Below are 18,686 nucleotides of genomic sequence, written 5' to 3' on the forward strand. Positions count from 1 at the left end.
TCTATCTATCTATCTATCTATCTATCTATCTATCTATCTATCTGTCTGTCTATTTCTGTCTGTCTGTCTGTCTATCTGTCTGTCTGTCCGTCCGTCCGTCGTCTGTCTGTCTGTCTGTCTGTCTGTCTGTTGTCTGTCTGTCTGTCTTGTCTATCTGTCTGTCTGTCGGTCATCTGTCTGTCTGTTTATCTATCTGTCTGTCTGTCTGTCTGTCTGTCTGTCTTTCTATCTATCTATCTATCTATCTACTGTCTGTCTGTCTGTCTGTCTGTCTATCTATCTATCTATCTATCTATCATACTATCTTTCCAACCATAGGGTGTTCTCGATCTATCTATCTATCTATCTATCTATCTATCTATCTATCTGTCTATCTGTCTATCTATCTATTTGTCGGTCTGTCTTATCATTTCAAAGTTCTATCTATTAAAACCTTCAGAATTCAATCTTTTAAAACTACTTCAAACTTTTGGCCAGGCTTACTTAAGCCAACTTCAAAGTTTATCTAGTTTACGTTGTGTTATTACTGGAGTCCTGTCTGTTGAGCAGCTGTGCCAATGGTGAAAGGACAGGAGATTGTTAGCCAGAGGGTGGAAGTTGGCAGGCGAAAAGAGAAATTGTTTTTGTGGAGTTTTCTCAATAAACTGTCATCTCACTTTTTAATTACAGTTTTTCTCAGTCGCTTTGGTGCATTTCTCAGATCAGTTATGTACATGTGTCTGTGGTTTCCTACATTATCAGTTGCTAATGTCATGTTACTCAAAATGTATTATATAGTTCTCTGTGCAATAGTCTTACCCCCCAAAACATCTAGTCATTAGTTCATCATCTAAGTCATTAAATGCAAAATGGTTGATCTAGTTGTCATAAACTTCCAAGCATTTTCTATACATTTCTATTAGCCTTTGTGTAAATTTGCCATGAATTGTGCAGGTGAATCTTGACTTTCACTAATGAAGAAAATGTATAGATCAGCTAATGATAAACCAGTTCTCTGAAATAGCTCAAAGGAGCATCTCATGAACCTTCAATTGGAAAGCATATATAGACAGAGGACAACACAAGAGTTATTCTGACAATGGACTTTATGATTTTTTATTTTCGCATTTGTGCCAATATTTCTTTTTCTTTTCTAGATCACAATAACGTTGTAATGTGGTTTTTTTTTGTCAGACCACTAGTAAAAGTGTATTTCCTGTGCCTTTCTAATTTTGTATTTTCGACCTTTGTGCCCATATTTCTTTTCTATATCACAATGACGTTGTAAGGTTTTTTTTTTTTGTTTTTGTTTTTTTGTCAGACCACTAGTAAAGTGTAACTGTGAATCCTATCCAGTCTCTTTCAATCAATATCCCACATAAAGTAATGTGATGATTTGAGAAATGCACCAAAGCGACTGAGAAAAACTGTAATATAGACACAAGAGCACTGTAACTTGTGCACTGTGCTTTCATGTCAAAACCTGTTTCATGTGGGTAAGGTAAAGAGATTCTCATCAAATCTCTCTCTTTCTTACTTTCTTACTGATCAGTAGTGTGTTCAGAATACTAGTGTACTGCTTACTGCATGTTGCGCAGTGTACACTGCATACTGCCTACTATCTTTATCGTGTGCAACAATAATGGTTTCTTTCCTGCGTTGATAATTAGTAGATAGCATGTTATTCAGAGCTTCCCCACATAAATGCAGTTAAATGCACCCACATGCATTTTTTTTCTTTTCTTTTTTTCTAAATGTAAGGCATGTATACCAACACATTAGAATATACTTGTTGTGTAATAGCATTAATGCCATTCAGAATAACAACAGCTGTAATTATGCTAATAACCCCTAATTGTTGTGATTAAAAAGCTACCATTTCATTTTCATGCACTGGGAGATGGAGGCCATTAAGAAACATATGCGTCTGATAGCACATCATCTGTGAATATCGCAGTTGTGCTTGTCGTAGAGAGAGGTTATACAGCAACATCCTTAGCCAGCGCTCTGTATTAGCCAGAAAATTATTCACAGACCATATGTTAGGTTTTTATATCAGTTCTTGCAGGGCTGAAGTGGCTCGCAGTGATTTACGTGTTTAACATGTTCATGTGTCTTTGTGTAAATATAATGGATGTTTGTTGGTGCTGTGTGTGCTGTAAAGTAACACTAGAAGACACACTTTAACATTAGAACGTTCCAATCTGCATTTGTGAAAGTGCGCTTAATTGTAATGAATGTGCTCTTGTAGTGTACTCTGTATCTTAAAGGTACAGTACATTTACTGTACTTGAAGATAATATAATTTCAATGAAATAAAAGGCCACTTAACTGTACTTAAAGAGAGACACTTTCATGACTACATTTTTTTGTAACACAATTAAGTACACTTTTAAAAAGTGCACTTGTAATAATGTCAAATGAAAGGTTTTATGTTCAAGTACATTTTAAATCATTGTTTTAATTTTATTTGAACAAAAACGAAATATGTTTTAATAATCTTTTTGTTTCACTTTAAAGAAGTACACTTATTGTTTGATATTACATTTAAAGTTAATATATTTAAAATGTAATATAATGTAGCCCTACCATAAATGTCTAATTACAAACATATTTAAATTCATACAAGTTTCAATAGAAAATACACAATACAAGTATATTTTAGTTTAAGTACATTAGGCAATATACTTTAATCTTATTTCAAATACAATAGACATAATTAAGTCCTATTTAAGTAGGTCAAAAAACAACTAATTGCATTTAATATGAATAATTTAAAAAAAATTGTAAATAACATAAAATTAAATGTTCAAAAACACTACATTCAGTTTGCACTATTATTTCTGTAATAAATACTCTCTCTCTCTCTTTTTTTTCTTTCTAAGTGTATTTCTTTTTCACAAGGGTAATTTTCACTGTGAAATGTTTTTTTTGTTTGTTTTTTTAATGTTAGTTCAATGAAAATTATAATTTGTGATAAATCTCATCCTAATGTTGTTCTATAGCTGTATGACGTGTATTGCATTAATGAAAAACACAAAAGAAGACATTTAGCAGAATGTCCATGTTGCTCTTTTCCCATACAACAAAAATTAACTTCCAAAAAGGACAAAAAGCATCATCAAAGTTTTCCATATGATTCATGCACTATATGATCTGAAACAAGGAGGTTTAAAATACATGCAGACAGCACAACACGCAAACACGATTGAGCTTCCTATTGCCATTTCTGATGTGCTCTATATATGTGTGTTTTGAGCAATGTTTATTTGTGAATTAAAGCCTAAATTAAATGTGTTCATCATATAACGTGATCGTGTCTCTTCAGGAGACTTGGATCAAACCACTTGAATTATATGGATTTCTTTTACACTTTTTTGAAGTGTCAAGTTTTTCAGTGAATAGACTTCCAAAGGAGGGACAGAAATCTTTCAGGTTTCATTAAAAATATCTTTATTTATGATTCGAAAATGAATGAAAGATATGGGTTTGGAACAACATGAGGGTGAGTCAATGATGGAAGAATTTTCATTTTAGGGTGAGATATTTCATTAACGCTGTGTATCATGTACACATCTGTAAAACTAATCAGATCTCAGGCACTGTAACCAGTGAAAAAACTAATACTGTAGACTTCTGAAATAGTTCTGCACGAGCATTAACTCTCTGACCTTCAGCGCTGACTTGGAAATACATGTGTGGAATTTTAATGTATTTTTAGGTAAAAACAAAGACAGATTAACTGCTGTTTTGGCTAATGATATGTATGATACAAAATATGGGCAAATTAAATGAATGTGTTCTGGGTCCCTCTGTTCAGTTCAGTCTTCTAATATGTAATTCTCTCAGTTACCCAAGATCATAATCAACAGATCAATCATAATCAACATAATCAGATTGATCTCTGGTTCCCACACAAAATCCATAACTAAGATCACCATTAAATCTCTAACACTTATCCGAGACAACATATGGACGAAAATGTTTGGCCAACACGTCGAAAGCAATAAAGCTGAACTTTAGAGTGCCTTTTAAGTAGGACGTAAATACATCTTTGTATGTGTTTTCATAATTATTTCTATTGGCTTTTGAACTATGCTGAATGTACTGACAAGCATTTATGATAAACTGGAATATGCTTGAATGTCATTTCAATGACATATTGAAACTTGTATGTCATGCATTTAAATATTTGTAGTCATCTGTAATGATGAAGCACACCGAGACGTAGTCAAGACATCAAAACAAGTGCAAAAGAATATTAAAACATAATGATCACTGTGGAGTAAGACTTTTAATTTGACGTGATAACAAAGCAAGCTTTTTTTAAAGTGTGTTAAGAAACAGACATGGAAGTGTCTCTCTTTAAATACACTTAAGTGGCCTTTTATTTAATTAATGTATTATCTGCAAGTACAGTTTTTAAAAATAAGTTTTCTAAGATTTGAAATACACTACAAGTGCGCGTTCAACACAACATAGGGTGAGGGGTAAAAGAGCAGGGAGAATTTGTTCAGTTCCCTTTGGGATGGAGTCAAAAACAGACCCCCAAGACCCAGACCAATTGCAGACCCTCTGAACCTCATTTTCTTAAAATGCATCATGGGACATGGATTGATCAGATATGTCTCATGTGCTACTTCTTTCAATGCTGATTTGTTCTGGCCACAGCTACAGTTTGTTAACTGAGTTTGGAATACACAATTTGGAATACCTTCGCTATTTTTATTTTCAAATGACAAACAATACTATTAAAGGGACGGTTCACACAGTTCACTTTATGACCTTATTTCTTCTGCTGAACACAAAAGAAGACTTGGTAATCGTACTAACCCTGAACCTGAAAACTAACCCTAACCTATGTTTACTCCATATAAGTAGTATTTTCTTGGGACAGTACACTGTGAGTGTACATACCGTAAAATAAAGTGCATTCTGAAGGATGTTTCAAATCCTTTTGCTCATACAATTAAAGTAGGTGGGGTCCAAAACTGTTGTATGGGAGAAGAAAAAAAAAAGAAAACACTGAGACATTTTTCAGAATGTCTTCTTTTATGTTCACAGAGAAAAGAAATGCATATACTATAGGTTTGGAATGAGTAAATCATGACTTATCAAGTTACATTACTGAATGAACTGTCCCTTTAAAGGAACACTCCACTATTTTTGAAAATAGGCTAATTTTCCAACTCCCCTAGAGTTAAACAGTTGAGTTTTACCATTTTCGAATCCATTCAGCCAATCTCCGGGTCTGGCGGTAGCACTTTTAGCTTAGCTTAGCATAGATCATTGAGTCTGATTAGACCGTTAGCATCTCACTCAAAAATGACCAAAGAGTTTCTATATTTTTCCTATTTAAAACTTGACTCTTCTGTAGTTACATCGTGTTCTAAGATCGACGGAAAATGAAAAGTTGGAATTTTCTAGGCCAATATGGCTAGGAACTATACTCTCATTCCGGCGTAATAATCAAGGAACTTTGCTGCCGTCCCATGGGTGCAGCAGGTGCAATGATATTACACAGCGACTATTTTTAGACGCTGCGTAATATCATTGCGCCTGCTGCACCCATGGTAGAGTCAAGTTTTAAATAGGAAAAATATAGAAACTCTTTGGTCATTTTTGAGCGAGATGCTAACGGTCTAATCAGATTCAATGATCTATGCTAAGCTAAGCTAAAAGTGCTACCGCCAGACCCGGAGATCGGCTGAATGGATTCGAAAACGGTAAAACTCAACTGTTTAACTCTAGGGGAGTTGGAAAATGAGCCTATTTTCAAAAATAGTGGAGTGTTCCTTTAAGCTGTGATGCTGTGTTACCAAGAGCTTGATCTCTAGAGGATAATCCCTAATGGAAGTATGATTTTTAGCCGGGATAATAAACAGTGAATACTGTTTGCATTGCCACTTTCAATACTATATGATTCTTTACACACTTAAGTACAATTTTAAAAAGAGCACTTGTAAAAGTTTACTTTAATGTATATTATAACACTTGTGTTGACTAACATACTAAAGCACATGTAAAGTACTTATTATTTTGTATTATTAAGTACTTATTATTTAATTATTAACTTCATTATTAACTGTAATGTGTTAAGTGTAAGTTCATTTATTTTGTACTAAATTGTAACTTCAGCATTACAAATGTGTAATTACAAATACATGTCAATACACAGTACACGCAAGTTTCAATTGACATATATTCATAGTGTATTTTAGTTCACCATAAATGCTTGTCAGTACATTCGACAGTACGCTTTAACTACATGTCAAAGAAAATAGAAGTAATTTCTGAAATTGCATAAAAAGAATGATTGAATTCTTACTTAAGTGGGTTAAAAAGCACTCTTAAATTCAACTAATTGCATTTAATATAAATTTAAACTATATTACATTTTTATTTAATTGTAAAAAAAAAAACATATACTGCTGTCTGAAAATCTAAAAATATTATTCTTTTAAAATATATTATTTCTGTAACAAGTACTCTTTTTAAAAGTATGCTAAAGTGTATACTAAAGTTTTAATCAAACTAATGGTTGATATTGCTCTCGGTTCATTTGTCACACAAGAAATAGAAGATGAAGCTGAGAACATTATATTATGCAATATTCTCTGGTGCACAGTATATACTGTATATATATATATATATATATGTGTGTGTGTGTGTGTGTGTGTGTGTGTGTGCGTGTGTGCGCGCGTGTATACATACTGTGCACCAGAGAATATTACATAATATAATGTTCTCAGCTTCATCTTCCATTTCTTGTGTGACGACTGTATGTAGAATAGTATGTAGAACGAGTAATATGATAGAAATCCATTCCACACATAACTCTCTCTCTCTTTTGCTCACTCACTGTTTTTTTTCGTCACTTCTCAGCATGTGCAGTAATTGCCTATGCTAACTCATTATAAAGTACATTAATCAGAATGGGCCTTTTACGGCTTGCAGACAGACACACTGTGTAGAAATGTGCGCCGTTCTCTCCCACCACTACTGTTCATTTTCTTCCCTCTCTCTCTCGATGTTCACTGCTCTCCCTCAATATTGTTCCCTCTGTCTTTCTATTGCATTGCTTTTCACTCTTTGTCCTCTGCCTATTTCTATTTTTTAAATTTTGCCTCATCTCGTCATTATTTCATTCCCACTTTATCTGCCTTCACTCACATTTTCACATTTGTTGCTCTCTCCGTCTCTCTCTCTCTCTCTCTCTCTCTCTCTCTCTATCTCTCTCCACCCTGTTGTGGTGCACTGCAGTATTCTGAGAGGAGTGTGTCTGAGGAGTTGTGTGCTCTGCATTTCTGATTTTTATGAATCTGCCTGATGTCTCTGTTGATGTATGATGTGACCTTTGCATATACAGTGGGGCCCAACAGTCTGAGACCACAGGAGAAAATATAATGTGTCATGTCACTGCGAATTATATTATCAGCATAACAATGTGAGTGAAACGTTTCATCAAAAAAAAAAAAAAGAATAAACTTGAGAATTAATTAGTGTTTGGTATTTCAATTTTGCTTTAATGACAACAGTGCTCAAGCTGACATTATTCTACTTTCTTCTTCTTTTGTTGTAATTTCAAAATTTTACGACAGTTAATTTGTATGTTGAAATAATGATAATAATAACTTTAATGTGAATTTTTGCATGCATAATATTACGCCATGCTGTGTTGTTGTTACAGTGAACATGCTCTTAGTTGCATTTAACCCTGTAAAGCCTGACATATTAAATAAAAGACCAAAAAAAAATAAAAAATCATTAAAAAAATGGAAGAGTTTATTAAATGTTTAGGAGAAAAAAAAAAAAAGGCTCATATAGTATGATATTGTCAGGGATTCATCAGTCACTTCAGTCACCATCCAGGATAATTACCCGATCACAGTCACCTGAGTTCTGATCACCCGCACCTGCTGTCACCAATCATATGCAGAAGGCCAACCGAATTTCCCAGCGTCTGGCCGCATGCCACGCCACCGAAGCCGCCCACCAGCCTGTTACGCCCGGCATGGGTTCCCCAGTACCAGAGCCAATGCAAGTCGACACCTCCCGACTCACCCCTTCTAGAAGGTCACGGTCCCATCTGATTACTTGGCGTTACAGGATGACTTCAGTAAGCAGGCAGCCACCAGGTTACCACCTCATCGGCCATGGGACTGCGCCATCGACTTGCTGCCTTTGACATTCACCTGCCTTTAAGTCACCCATTCCAGTCATCCCCTTACCCAGTCAATAAACCATCCTGTTTTGCACTTACCTGTTGTGTCTGGCCTTGCTGTGTGACAGATATAGTGAGTCTGTGGAGCTCATTACATAATTACATTTGATCAGGATCCCTCGGCGTCTCCGTTGCTTTCAGTTTATGCGTAAGATAATGATGCATGTAATTCTTTCCATATGTAAAAGTATACATTTTATATAAAAAAAAAAATTACCTCTAACCCCACTTCTACCCTAAACCTACCCACTTCTCAACAACATAAAACACTTGTATTGCACAAATATTTATTTACAGGTATTTATTAATACTCCAATATGTAATTTCATCATGGCGATATTCCCATACATCCATGTATGATGCCGAAGTGTTAGAAAGGTATTCTGACCAAGCATCAATATGTGACGAGTTGGGAGTGAGAATGTGTTTAAAAAAACAGCTCAGTTTTATTTAGAGGCCCAAACCGAGCGAAAATATGCAATGATATTTATATGGACAAAAGGTAAGATGCAATTCTGATAGTTTGTGTAAATCATTTTTAATAACAGTATAATAGATCGCTAACATAAAATGCATATAAAGATCAGTTGTCACTCTGTATCTCCCAATAAGATGTCTTAGGCCTTTTATAATAATAAATTGTTACAGGAGGTGTCAACTTTGTCTTAGATGTTTCTTCTGAAATCCTTGAGAAAACAGACGAGGCTATTCTTGAAATACAGTAGCTATACAGTTAATGTGAATGCCATTGCTTGGGTATTTTGAAAGAATGCATTGAGAAATATTAGTTCAGTTATAATTCATATTAAAATGACTTGCAGGCTTTGGGATCTTGGCAAATCTGAGCACAGTTTGAGACATCTCTTGTTAAGCTCTCTACATAGAGGCATGTGTGAGATTACTGGGGTCTTAAGAGAAACAACCGAGAAGCGGGAGAGTTTAGCTATAATCCACTTTTGCTCTCGTTGCTGTCAATGAGAGCCAACTGAGATATTAATTAGTGACTGTTTGCTTCTTACAGTTGTATACACACACAGCCATTTGCACTACGGACAGGGAATGACAGATTATTATAAAATAATCTTTCACAATCATCCACTTCTGGTTACATCAGCTAGACACAAATACTCCAGTTTTTTACGAAAGCACACAGTAGCATGGATTCCTACAGTGCTTACTATAACTATAATTGTGTGTCTGTCTATACATACCCTTTGTAAACATATCAGTAAATAGAAGTCGGTGGTTGCTGCAGAGGCCGGTGTTATTGAGCATGTGCTTGTGTGTCAACAGGATGATTTACAGTGAGGCTTATGGTAGGAAAAAGAGAATCAGCCAAGATCTCAGCATTATTAAACTTCTCTATCTCACAGAAAATGGGAAAAGAGACAAAAGAAAGAGATATAGAGAGCGTGTGACTTTTAAAAGATCTTTTCTATCTTTTGCAGCAAATGCCTTTAACAAATAAAGTGTTCACCAATGATATAAAATCATTTGTCTTTCCACTCGCAAATGCTGCATCACATAACACAGTCACAACCAGAAAATACGTTTGCATAGTATGTATAGTATTTGCAGCAGGACTACCTTGCATGATATTGCAGAAACAGAAGCTTAACAAATGTACAGGTGCTCAACGTTTGTCCCAACTGCTGCTGTTTTGGAAATCAAGACATTGGACATATCGCAGCATCTGTCAGCATGTGAAAATAGTGTGTGGGGGTTACAGCATTGTTAGCAAAACCTGAAATGACCTCCTGTTGGCTGGTTCCCAAAAGAAAAACCACAAGATTAGTGCACCCATAAATTACAATTTTGTCATTGCACACTACTGTTTGGTGTCTGTGAGATTTGCTAATGTTTTTGAAAGAAGTCTCTGGCTCGATTTATTTGATCAAAACTACAGTAAAAACAGTAATATTGTGAAATAAATTTTCAGCATCATTACTCCAGTCTTCAGTGTCACATGACCCTTCAGAAATTATTCTAATATGCTGATTTGCTGCTCAACAAACATTCCTTTTTGACATTCTTTGAATGATATATTTTTCAGGATTCTTTCCTCAAAAGAACAGCATTTATTTGATCTTTTGCAAGATTACAAATGTTTCACTGTCACTTTTGATCAATTTAATATATCCATGCTGGATAAAATTATTAACTTCTTTGCAAACAAACAAACAAACAAAAAAGCATACTCAACTTTTGACTGGTAATGCATAGTCCCTCTTTCCATGTCATTACAATGAGGTTGACGTCTCAATAGTTTGTGTGAGGGTCAAGCTGAAATTTAAGTCATTAATCACTCAAAATCTTGACATCCGCCCTATCTTTCCTTGGCACGCTTATACAGTATGTGTGATTCGTGAGCTCTTTTCAATCAGTCAGTCGTAGCATTGAACAGCCCACTGGAAGGTACATTTCCGTCTGTTTTTCACACATGCTATTCAGCTTTATAAAACGTTGAACACAGAGCATGAGCTTTATAGAATATATGCATGATTTACAAGATGCTGCTTTTGTGTCTGTTAATAGCTTTAACCCTCATTTGCACATTTAGGTCCGTTTTGACCCAGAAGAGTTACACAAACATTTCTAAAAACTGCAAAGATTATACGATTACATGTTAAGAGATATAACCACTTTTAAGAAATTAAAAAATGTTTAAAATGTTTTGTGTTCGGGTAAACATGAATTCTGTAAAAAAATAAATAAAAAGGAAATAAATAGCATTTTCCCCATTTCCCCATCTTTTGTGAATGAATTTTGTTGATAAACATGAGTACGTTTTTTCATCTGAAAGTGAAAGTTTATGCATGTACAATTAATTTATTTTTGTTTGAAAACTTTTATGAGTAATATTTATGTTGTTTTGTTTGAAACTAATATGTAGGTTTCATAAATTTGGACGGCTTTTTAACAATCATGGATTACATAATAAAGTCAAATTAATTGAATACATTCAAATTCATACAATGATATATTCAAATAAGATTTACATATATATATATATGGTTCATGTTTAATTGTACATTTTGAAGAATTTCTCATTTTTGAATCAAAAGGGGTAAATGCAGTAATAACTTGGTAATAATATGATAACATAAAAAAAAATTCACATTCACCCATTAATGAAAAGTTGGTGATCAGATACAATATAGTTTTAGTTGAAAAATATTAAGTTATGACTGTCAACGAATCTTCAGGTCCAAACGGTCCTGGAATGTGAAAATTGTATATAGATTTTGAAAGCATTATGTGAGTTAAAAGACTCAAACACAGAGACTAATTGCATGGAAAAGAGCAATTGGAGGATGAGTAAATTATAACAGAATTTAAATTATACATATTACTAAAATATATTGCAAAAATAATACTGCAGGTTTCTGTAAGTGTTAGGTTTAGGGGCTAGAAAATATCACAGAAAGTCCCCACCATCATAGTAAAATGTGTGTGTGTGTGTGTGTGTGTGCGTGTGCGTGTGCATGTGCATGTGCGAGTGCGAGTGTGTGTGTGTGTGTGTGTGTGTGTGTGTGTAATCATGCAGCATCGACTGTGAATATTCAGCACCATGATCTTCATGTTTTCTTCCCTGCGGCTTCTCATCATATACATGCATATAGATGTGTGTGTGTGCACGCGTGCGTGTGTGTGTGTGTGTGTGTGTGTGTGTGTGTGTGTGTGTGTGTTGCAGCGCTCTAATGCAGCGCTGTGGAAAAAGGGAAATGTTGGAGAAAGATAAAAATGAAGGATGACAGTGAAAGTGAAAATATTTGTGTCCGCGAGAAAGAGCTTTGCAGCTTTCTCTACCTCTCTCACCCAGTCCTCTCATGTGATGAATAGATGTGCCTTTTTTTCTCAGCTTTTTTAGATCAAATTAATGATTCATGCTACTAATTTAGCAATTCCTCACAGTCTTGGCTGGTAATATGTCTATATCAATATAATGAATAGTCCATTCCACACACACACACACACACACACACACACACACACACACAAACACACACACACACGCACACTGGATGCAAACAAATGCACAGTTGCAACCAATCTATAAATAGACTGGCCGGGCAAACAAAAATAGATGCAGAGAAGAGAAAGCGTGGTTCAGCCGCATGGATCTAAACACGCTGACAGTCTGTCTCTTTCTATCTCTCTGTTTCTATCGGACATGTAAGCGAACAGCGGTTGAAATGAAAAGCAGGCGGATCTTCAACTGGTGTTCTCACGAACAGCATGCATCTGTAATTAAAACACCAAGGGTGCTACACTAGCTTTCAACACTTTTATCTATTATTAGCCATTTTACAATGGTTTTGGTTTTATTGCTGTATTTGTAGAATATTGCTGCTGGTGCTGCAAGCAAGTACAGGAACTTGCTACTGCCAATACATGAGCCAATATGGTGCTGTGAGTATTTAAGACATACTGCTGCTGCACGTGAACCAATCAGCTTGTGACAAGTCGTTTAGTGCTAAGAATATCATCAGTTACGTTAAGGACCGATAGCCTGCGCCATCTAGAGTTTAATGACAGAACTTAGTATTTATGTAAGCTATATCAAGAATATGCAGAACTACTGATTTCATTTTTCTGTTCGATGCAAATGAATACAGTTACAGTTAAAGCATGTTGACAATATAGCACATCATTAAGCAAAGCTTAATTTGATAAAACTACATCAAAAGCAGAGTTCAAATGACTAAATGTTCTCTCTCTCTTTCATTTTTTCTCTCAGAAACCTCGGAAAGTCGGGTCTACGTGTTTCTTGCTTGGGTCTTGGTGAGTAACCAGTGATTTTCAGTCATCTCTGTTTAAGACTGAAACTGTTCAAGGTTTAATCTGGAGTCAGTCAGTTATTTAAAGCTGAAGTGTCAATTTTTTTTCCATGTTTAAATACTTTCTTTATCCCAGCTTATGCACTGATGACTATTAATAGGTCACAGCATTGCATTCTAACCAATGGCAAACAAACCTGTTGAAATCGATCATTATTTTACCAATTCTTATAACACTTTATAATTTCATTCAAATTAATTTATTAATATTACTGCAGTTAACTACATCAGTTAACATGAACTAACAATGAACAACACTTCAACAGCATTTATTAATCTTAGCTCTTGCTTATTTCTACATTTACGAAGACGTTTTTAAAATCAAAAAGTATGTTAGCATTAGTTAATGCACTCTCAACTGAGTAACATTAAGATAAAAAATATATTGCTCATACTTAGTTCGTGTTGGACATTGTCGAGATGTTTTCTGAAAATTTAAAAGAGACAACCCAGCAAGCAATTTTATTAGCGTTTAGCAAGCAAACGTTTATTAGACGTCTAAATATAGCCTAGACGTCTAGGCTAAAACGAGGCTAAATTTGGGCTGTCAGTGAAAATCTAATAGACGTCTAACCATAGCCCAAGAATAGACTAGTCATCAATTAGACGGCTATTAAACGACTACATATATACGTCTAATAGACAACAAAATGGCAATCCATCCATACAGCTTTTATTAAGAAAAATAAAATTTTTAACAACCTGGACAACTTAAGACAATACAAAATGATAAAAATACAAAAGAATTAATTACAAAATAAAATGTTATAAATACAATACACTTAAATATAAATATTATGATAAAAAAATCTGCAAGATGTGGGTTACACATAGCCGGACTATATCGGGTCTATACTTAACCGAGACGTTGAAATGACGGCTATTGCTTGCTGGGAAGTTGATTGAGTTCATTAGGTATTTTTTCATAGTTACGTTTTAATTCCTGTGTAACAACTGAAATAAGTTGTGATGCTTCTTATCGTTGGCACATTTTTTTTCTCTTGTATTTTATGCATCCCAGCCCTCTCCAATCTGTGTTTTACTCCTTATTTTCTTCATCTTCACTCTCTTTCTGTCCACAGGTACCTGGGTGACATTTGGATCTCAGATCTCTGATGAGGTGAATCGTAATGTTCAGGATAAATGTTGCTTAATTTCACAAGATTACCTCCAGTGTTTTATGTATGTTATTGACACACTTAAGGGAAGAGTTAACAAACAAACAAACAAATAAATAAATAACCTGTCATCATTTACTCACCCTCGTGTCGTTCCAAGCCTGTATGACTTTGTGAAACATAAAAGAAGTTAATTTTGAAAAATGTATTTTTGTGCATGTAATGGAAGTCAATAAGCAAACATAAATAGCTACTGCATGCTAGTCTGCATGAGTTTAAATCATTGTTCTGTGGGAACTGAAACGCTTTGCACCAAGATCGTGTCTTTAAATGGCCAGATCTCTGTCATCTTCTGCGTGTGGATGTTTTTCTGTAGATGGCAGAGAGTGTGATGACGATAGCTTATGAGAATGGAGTCAATCTGTTCGACACAGCGGAAGTGTACGCTTCAGGCAGGTAAGATTCCCACCGATGCAGTGGATATAAAAGTGATTATACTGTATCCGACAGACATAGATCTGGGTTTTTTTCTGAATGTATTTTGTGAGAAAGAAGCGCACTTAATTGTGTTGAGCATGCACTTGTACTTTAAATCTTAAATGTATGTATATATATATATATATATATAATAATAGTCATGAAATAAAAGGCCACTTAAATGTACTGAAAGAGAGACGCTTTCATGACTATGTTTTTTTTAACACACTTAAGTAGACTTTTAAAAAGTGCGCTTTGTGATAGTCAAATTAAAAACGGACATTTTTAACATTTCCGCATTTGAAGCCCTTGTTTTAATAATCTTTTGTCGAGATATACACTTATTTTGATGTGTTGACTAACATACTAAAGCACATGTAAAATACTGGATTGTAACTATAGTGAGTTATTCAGTATTGCAATTAAAAAGTTGCAACTTCATAAACACGCATGTGCAATTACAAATATATTTAAAAGCATGGCATAGGGTTAATGCACGACATGACACCTAACCGCACTGTGTATTTTGTAACACATCATAATAATTTATCAATTGATTTAAAGTTTAAACAGTTTGGAAATAGACAGTGCTAGTAGCCGGGTCACTTTAAATGCACTGTGTAGGGATAGTAAGAAAACAATGACATTAAGTGGCATTTATGATTTACGCAAGTCAAACATGATAAAATGCATGCATGCAATTTCTGAAAATATAATAGAATATATGTTTTATAATATTAAAAAATATATAATATGACCACTGTAATATCTTTTGGCATGGTATCTTCTGGAAAACTAGACTGAGATCGAGACCTTTTTTTTTTTTTTGCAGTGTAATAGAAATAATCATAAAATATATTTTCAGATTTTGTATCCTTTTTTTTCCCCGCAGGGCTGAAATCACTCTAGGGAACATCATCAAGAAAAAAGGCTGGAGGTGACCTGCTTTTATTCTCACGTCTCTCATTTTTGATGAATTCTGTGGCAAAAAAATGTTTTTACATTTTATCAAGTATTTCTGTATTCCTCTGCTCTGGTTATGGTCAATCTTGGATTAATTTAGGAACAAAATTATAAGACAGTATTAGGCTTGTCCTCACTATATAATAACCACCATTTGTCTCTAAAAATCTGTTTCAGACGGTCCAGTTATGTAGTAACGACTAAGATCTACTGGGGAGGACAGTGAGTATCTGTTGAGTTTCATCATGCAGTTTATTCAGACCGACACAAATGATTCAGAATAGTGTCAAAATGAACATATGTAGCTATTTATGAATCATAATCATTTAGTAAAGTCTCAAAATATACACACATCTGAGGTGATGCAAATGCGGTATGTGACAGTTTGTGAATCAACAATCAATAAATGCAAAAGCAAAAAAAGTGATTTTGTGAAGGTAAAAAATTGTGCAGATTTTTATGCAAAAGTTAGTTCCAGTCCTCTAACCAAACTGTTTTCCAAGAGTGTTGATATTTGTCAATGCAGCACTGGAACGCTTATGCTTATGCATTTGCAGATACTCTGCTTACCTGTATTTATGCCAGTCCCCACAATCTAATGCGGCAGAGCTGAAGGAAATGAACTGAATGACTGGCCATAATCATAATGAGATTCATTTTTGTGATTTGCACACACAAGGAATTTATTTTGGTGTCAGAATAAGCTTCCAGTGCATTGAAACAACAACAGTAATGAGCGACAAAACAAACAAATGTCTATGTACTAGTGAGCTATATACAGTATACTATGGAAGCAGTTGTCTGCCACTAAATAAAAAAAGGTAATTGCGACTTTTTATCTCACAATTCTGACTTTTTTCTCAGAATTGCAAGATATAAACTTGCAATTCTCACTTTTTTTCTCTCGTAATTGCAATTTTATATCTCACAATTCTGACTTTTTTTCAGAATTGCAAGAAAAAAGTCAGAATTGTGAGCTTACATAATGCAATTCTGGGAAAAAATGTCAGAATTGCAAGAAAAAAGTCGCTATTCCCTTTTTAATTTTTTTATTTAATTGCGGAAATGGGCTTCCGTAATATACAAATGAAATGCACATATTGCATTTAAAATCAATAATATTAAATATCGACTGCTTGTTCCAGCATGCAGATTCTCAGTACTACTTAAATGGATTGCATTTTGTGGATAGATAGATTCGTCTTGAGAGGTTTTCTGACTCCGTAGTTCTCCTCTCTGACATTTGCGTTCATAATCCTCAGGGCAGAGACAGAGAGAGGCCTGTCCAGAAAACACATCATAGAAGGTAAAGTGCTGTTTATGACTATCACGATGATGATAATAATAAAGCGGACGGACAGTGATGGTGATGTGTCTACAGGTCTCAGAGGTTCCCTGTCTAGACTACAGCTGGATTACGTGGATATTGTCTTCGCCAACCGAAACGATGTGAACAGCCCCATGGAAGGTCTGTCATTTCTTTGACATCTTTCATGGCATGCGTGACGAATGCGTAATTTATGCCATATCGCTTCTCTCGAGCGCTGTTGTGTGTTTGTCTTTGCAGAGGTAGTACGAGCGATGACATTTGTTATAAACCAGGGAATGGCCATGTACTGGGGCACGTCACGCTGGAGTGCCATGGAGATCATGGTACGGTCTTATCTTCTCTCAATATAGCAAAATTCATACCATAAAGCATTCCTGTGTCACAGCAGCTGCTTCTCATAATATGATGCATGTAAGTCAAGCCACAAGTTTTACAAACTGCACAACTATAGCAATTTAAAGTAGTTAAAACATAGTCAAGCAACTGCTTTGAGAAAGTAGCTTGTTACACTACAAGCTACTAAATGTACTATCCAGTAATATCATGTTAGATTTTTATTTGTGACCCTGGACCACAAAACCAGTCATAAGGCTCAATTTCTCAAAATTGAGATGTATACATCATCTGAAAGCTGAATAAATCAGTTTTCCATTGATGTATGGTTTGTTAGGATAGGACAATATTTGGCCGAGATACAACTATTTGAAAATCTGGAATCTGAGGGTGCAAAAAAATCTAAATATTGAGAAAATCATCTTTAAAGTTGTCCAAATGAAGTTCTTAGCAATGCATATTACTAATCAAAAATTAAGTTTTGATATATTTACAGTAGGAAATGTACAAAATATCTTCCTGGAACATGATCTTTACTTAATATGCTAATGATTTTTGGCATAAAAGAAAAATGTATAATTTTGACCCATACAATGTATTGTTGGCTATTGCTACAAATATACCCCAGCGACTTAAGACTGCTTTTGTGCTGCAGGGTCACAATTCTATTTACTTGGAACTGATTTACTTGGTCAATTTGCATTTTCCAATGCTACATACAAAAAGAAATAAAATAAAATAAAATGTAGAAGAGCATTTTTTATCATTAGGGAAGCCCATTTCTGCGACGGAATAAAAAAAACAAAAAAAGAAAAAGTTAATTGCAACTTTTTAAACTAAGAATTGTGAGAATTTGTATCTTGTAATTCTGACTTTTGCAATTTAGTTTTTTTTTTTTTTAAGTTTACATCTCGCAATTCAGTTTTTTTTTCTCTGCCATGGAATAAAAAAGATTATTGCAACTTTTTATCTCAAATTTCGGCCTTTTTTTTTTTTATTCACAATTGTGAGTTGGTATCTATGAGTTAATATTTCAACTTTTCTTCTCAGAATTGCGAGTTTGAAAATGTATATCTTGCAATTCCGACTTTATATCTTGCAATTCTAAGAAAAAAATCTGAATTGTGAGAGATAAACTCAGAATTGCGAGAAAAAAAGTTGACTTTTTTTTTTTTATTAGATAATTTAATTATTATTGTTTGTATTCTGTGGCGGAAACTGTGGTGTAGATTACTGCTTCCACTTTTCCTATCCTATCTGTTAAGTATCCTAAGTATCCTATATGTTACTGGAAAAGTTCCACTGTTATTATGAATATATATGAACTACTGTCTACAATCTCAATAAATTGATTGCGTCGCTTCTATTAGTCGCTCCCCAGAACTGCTGTTTACGTTGGTTGTTCTCGGCCATTGAAAGGA

The 18,686-nt window shown here is 34.5% G+C and overlaps 1 protein-coding gene across 1 annotated transcript in view; it reads left to right on the forward strand.

The window, feature by feature from the left end:
• LOC107702954 (voltage-gated potassium channel subunit beta-3-like) overlaps window positions 1-18,686 on the forward strand; it is a 28,504-nt gene that overhangs the window by 5,949 nt on the left and 3,869 nt on the right. Inside the window, exons 2-9 of the mRNA XM_016505422.1 lie at window positions 12,945-12,988; window positions 14,127-14,164; window positions 14,539-14,618; window positions 15,532-15,576; window positions 15,780-15,824; window positions 16,865-16,908; window positions 16,984-17,070; window positions 17,170-17,255. Of these exons, the coding sequence (XP_016360908.1) occupies window positions 12,945-12,988; window positions 14,127-14,164; window positions 14,539-14,618; window positions 15,532-15,576; window positions 15,780-15,824; window positions 16,865-16,908; window positions 16,984-17,070; window positions 17,170-17,255 (469 nt within the window). The remainder of the gene's footprint in view (window positions 1-12,944; window positions 12,989-14,126; window positions 14,165-14,538; window positions 14,619-15,531; window positions 15,577-15,779; window positions 15,825-16,864; window positions 16,909-16,983; window positions 17,071-17,169; window positions 17,256-18,686) is intronic.

Source organism: Sinocyclocheilus anshuiensis, unplaced genomic scaffold (assembly GCF_001515605.1).
Source record: "Sinocyclocheilus anshuiensis isolate Anshui unplaced genomic scaffold, SAMN03320099.WGS_v1.1 scaffold238, whole genome shotgun sequence".
NCBI classification, from domain to species: Eukaryota; Metazoa; Chordata; class Actinopteri; order Cypriniformes; family Cyprinidae; genus Sinocyclocheilus; species Sinocyclocheilus anshuiensis.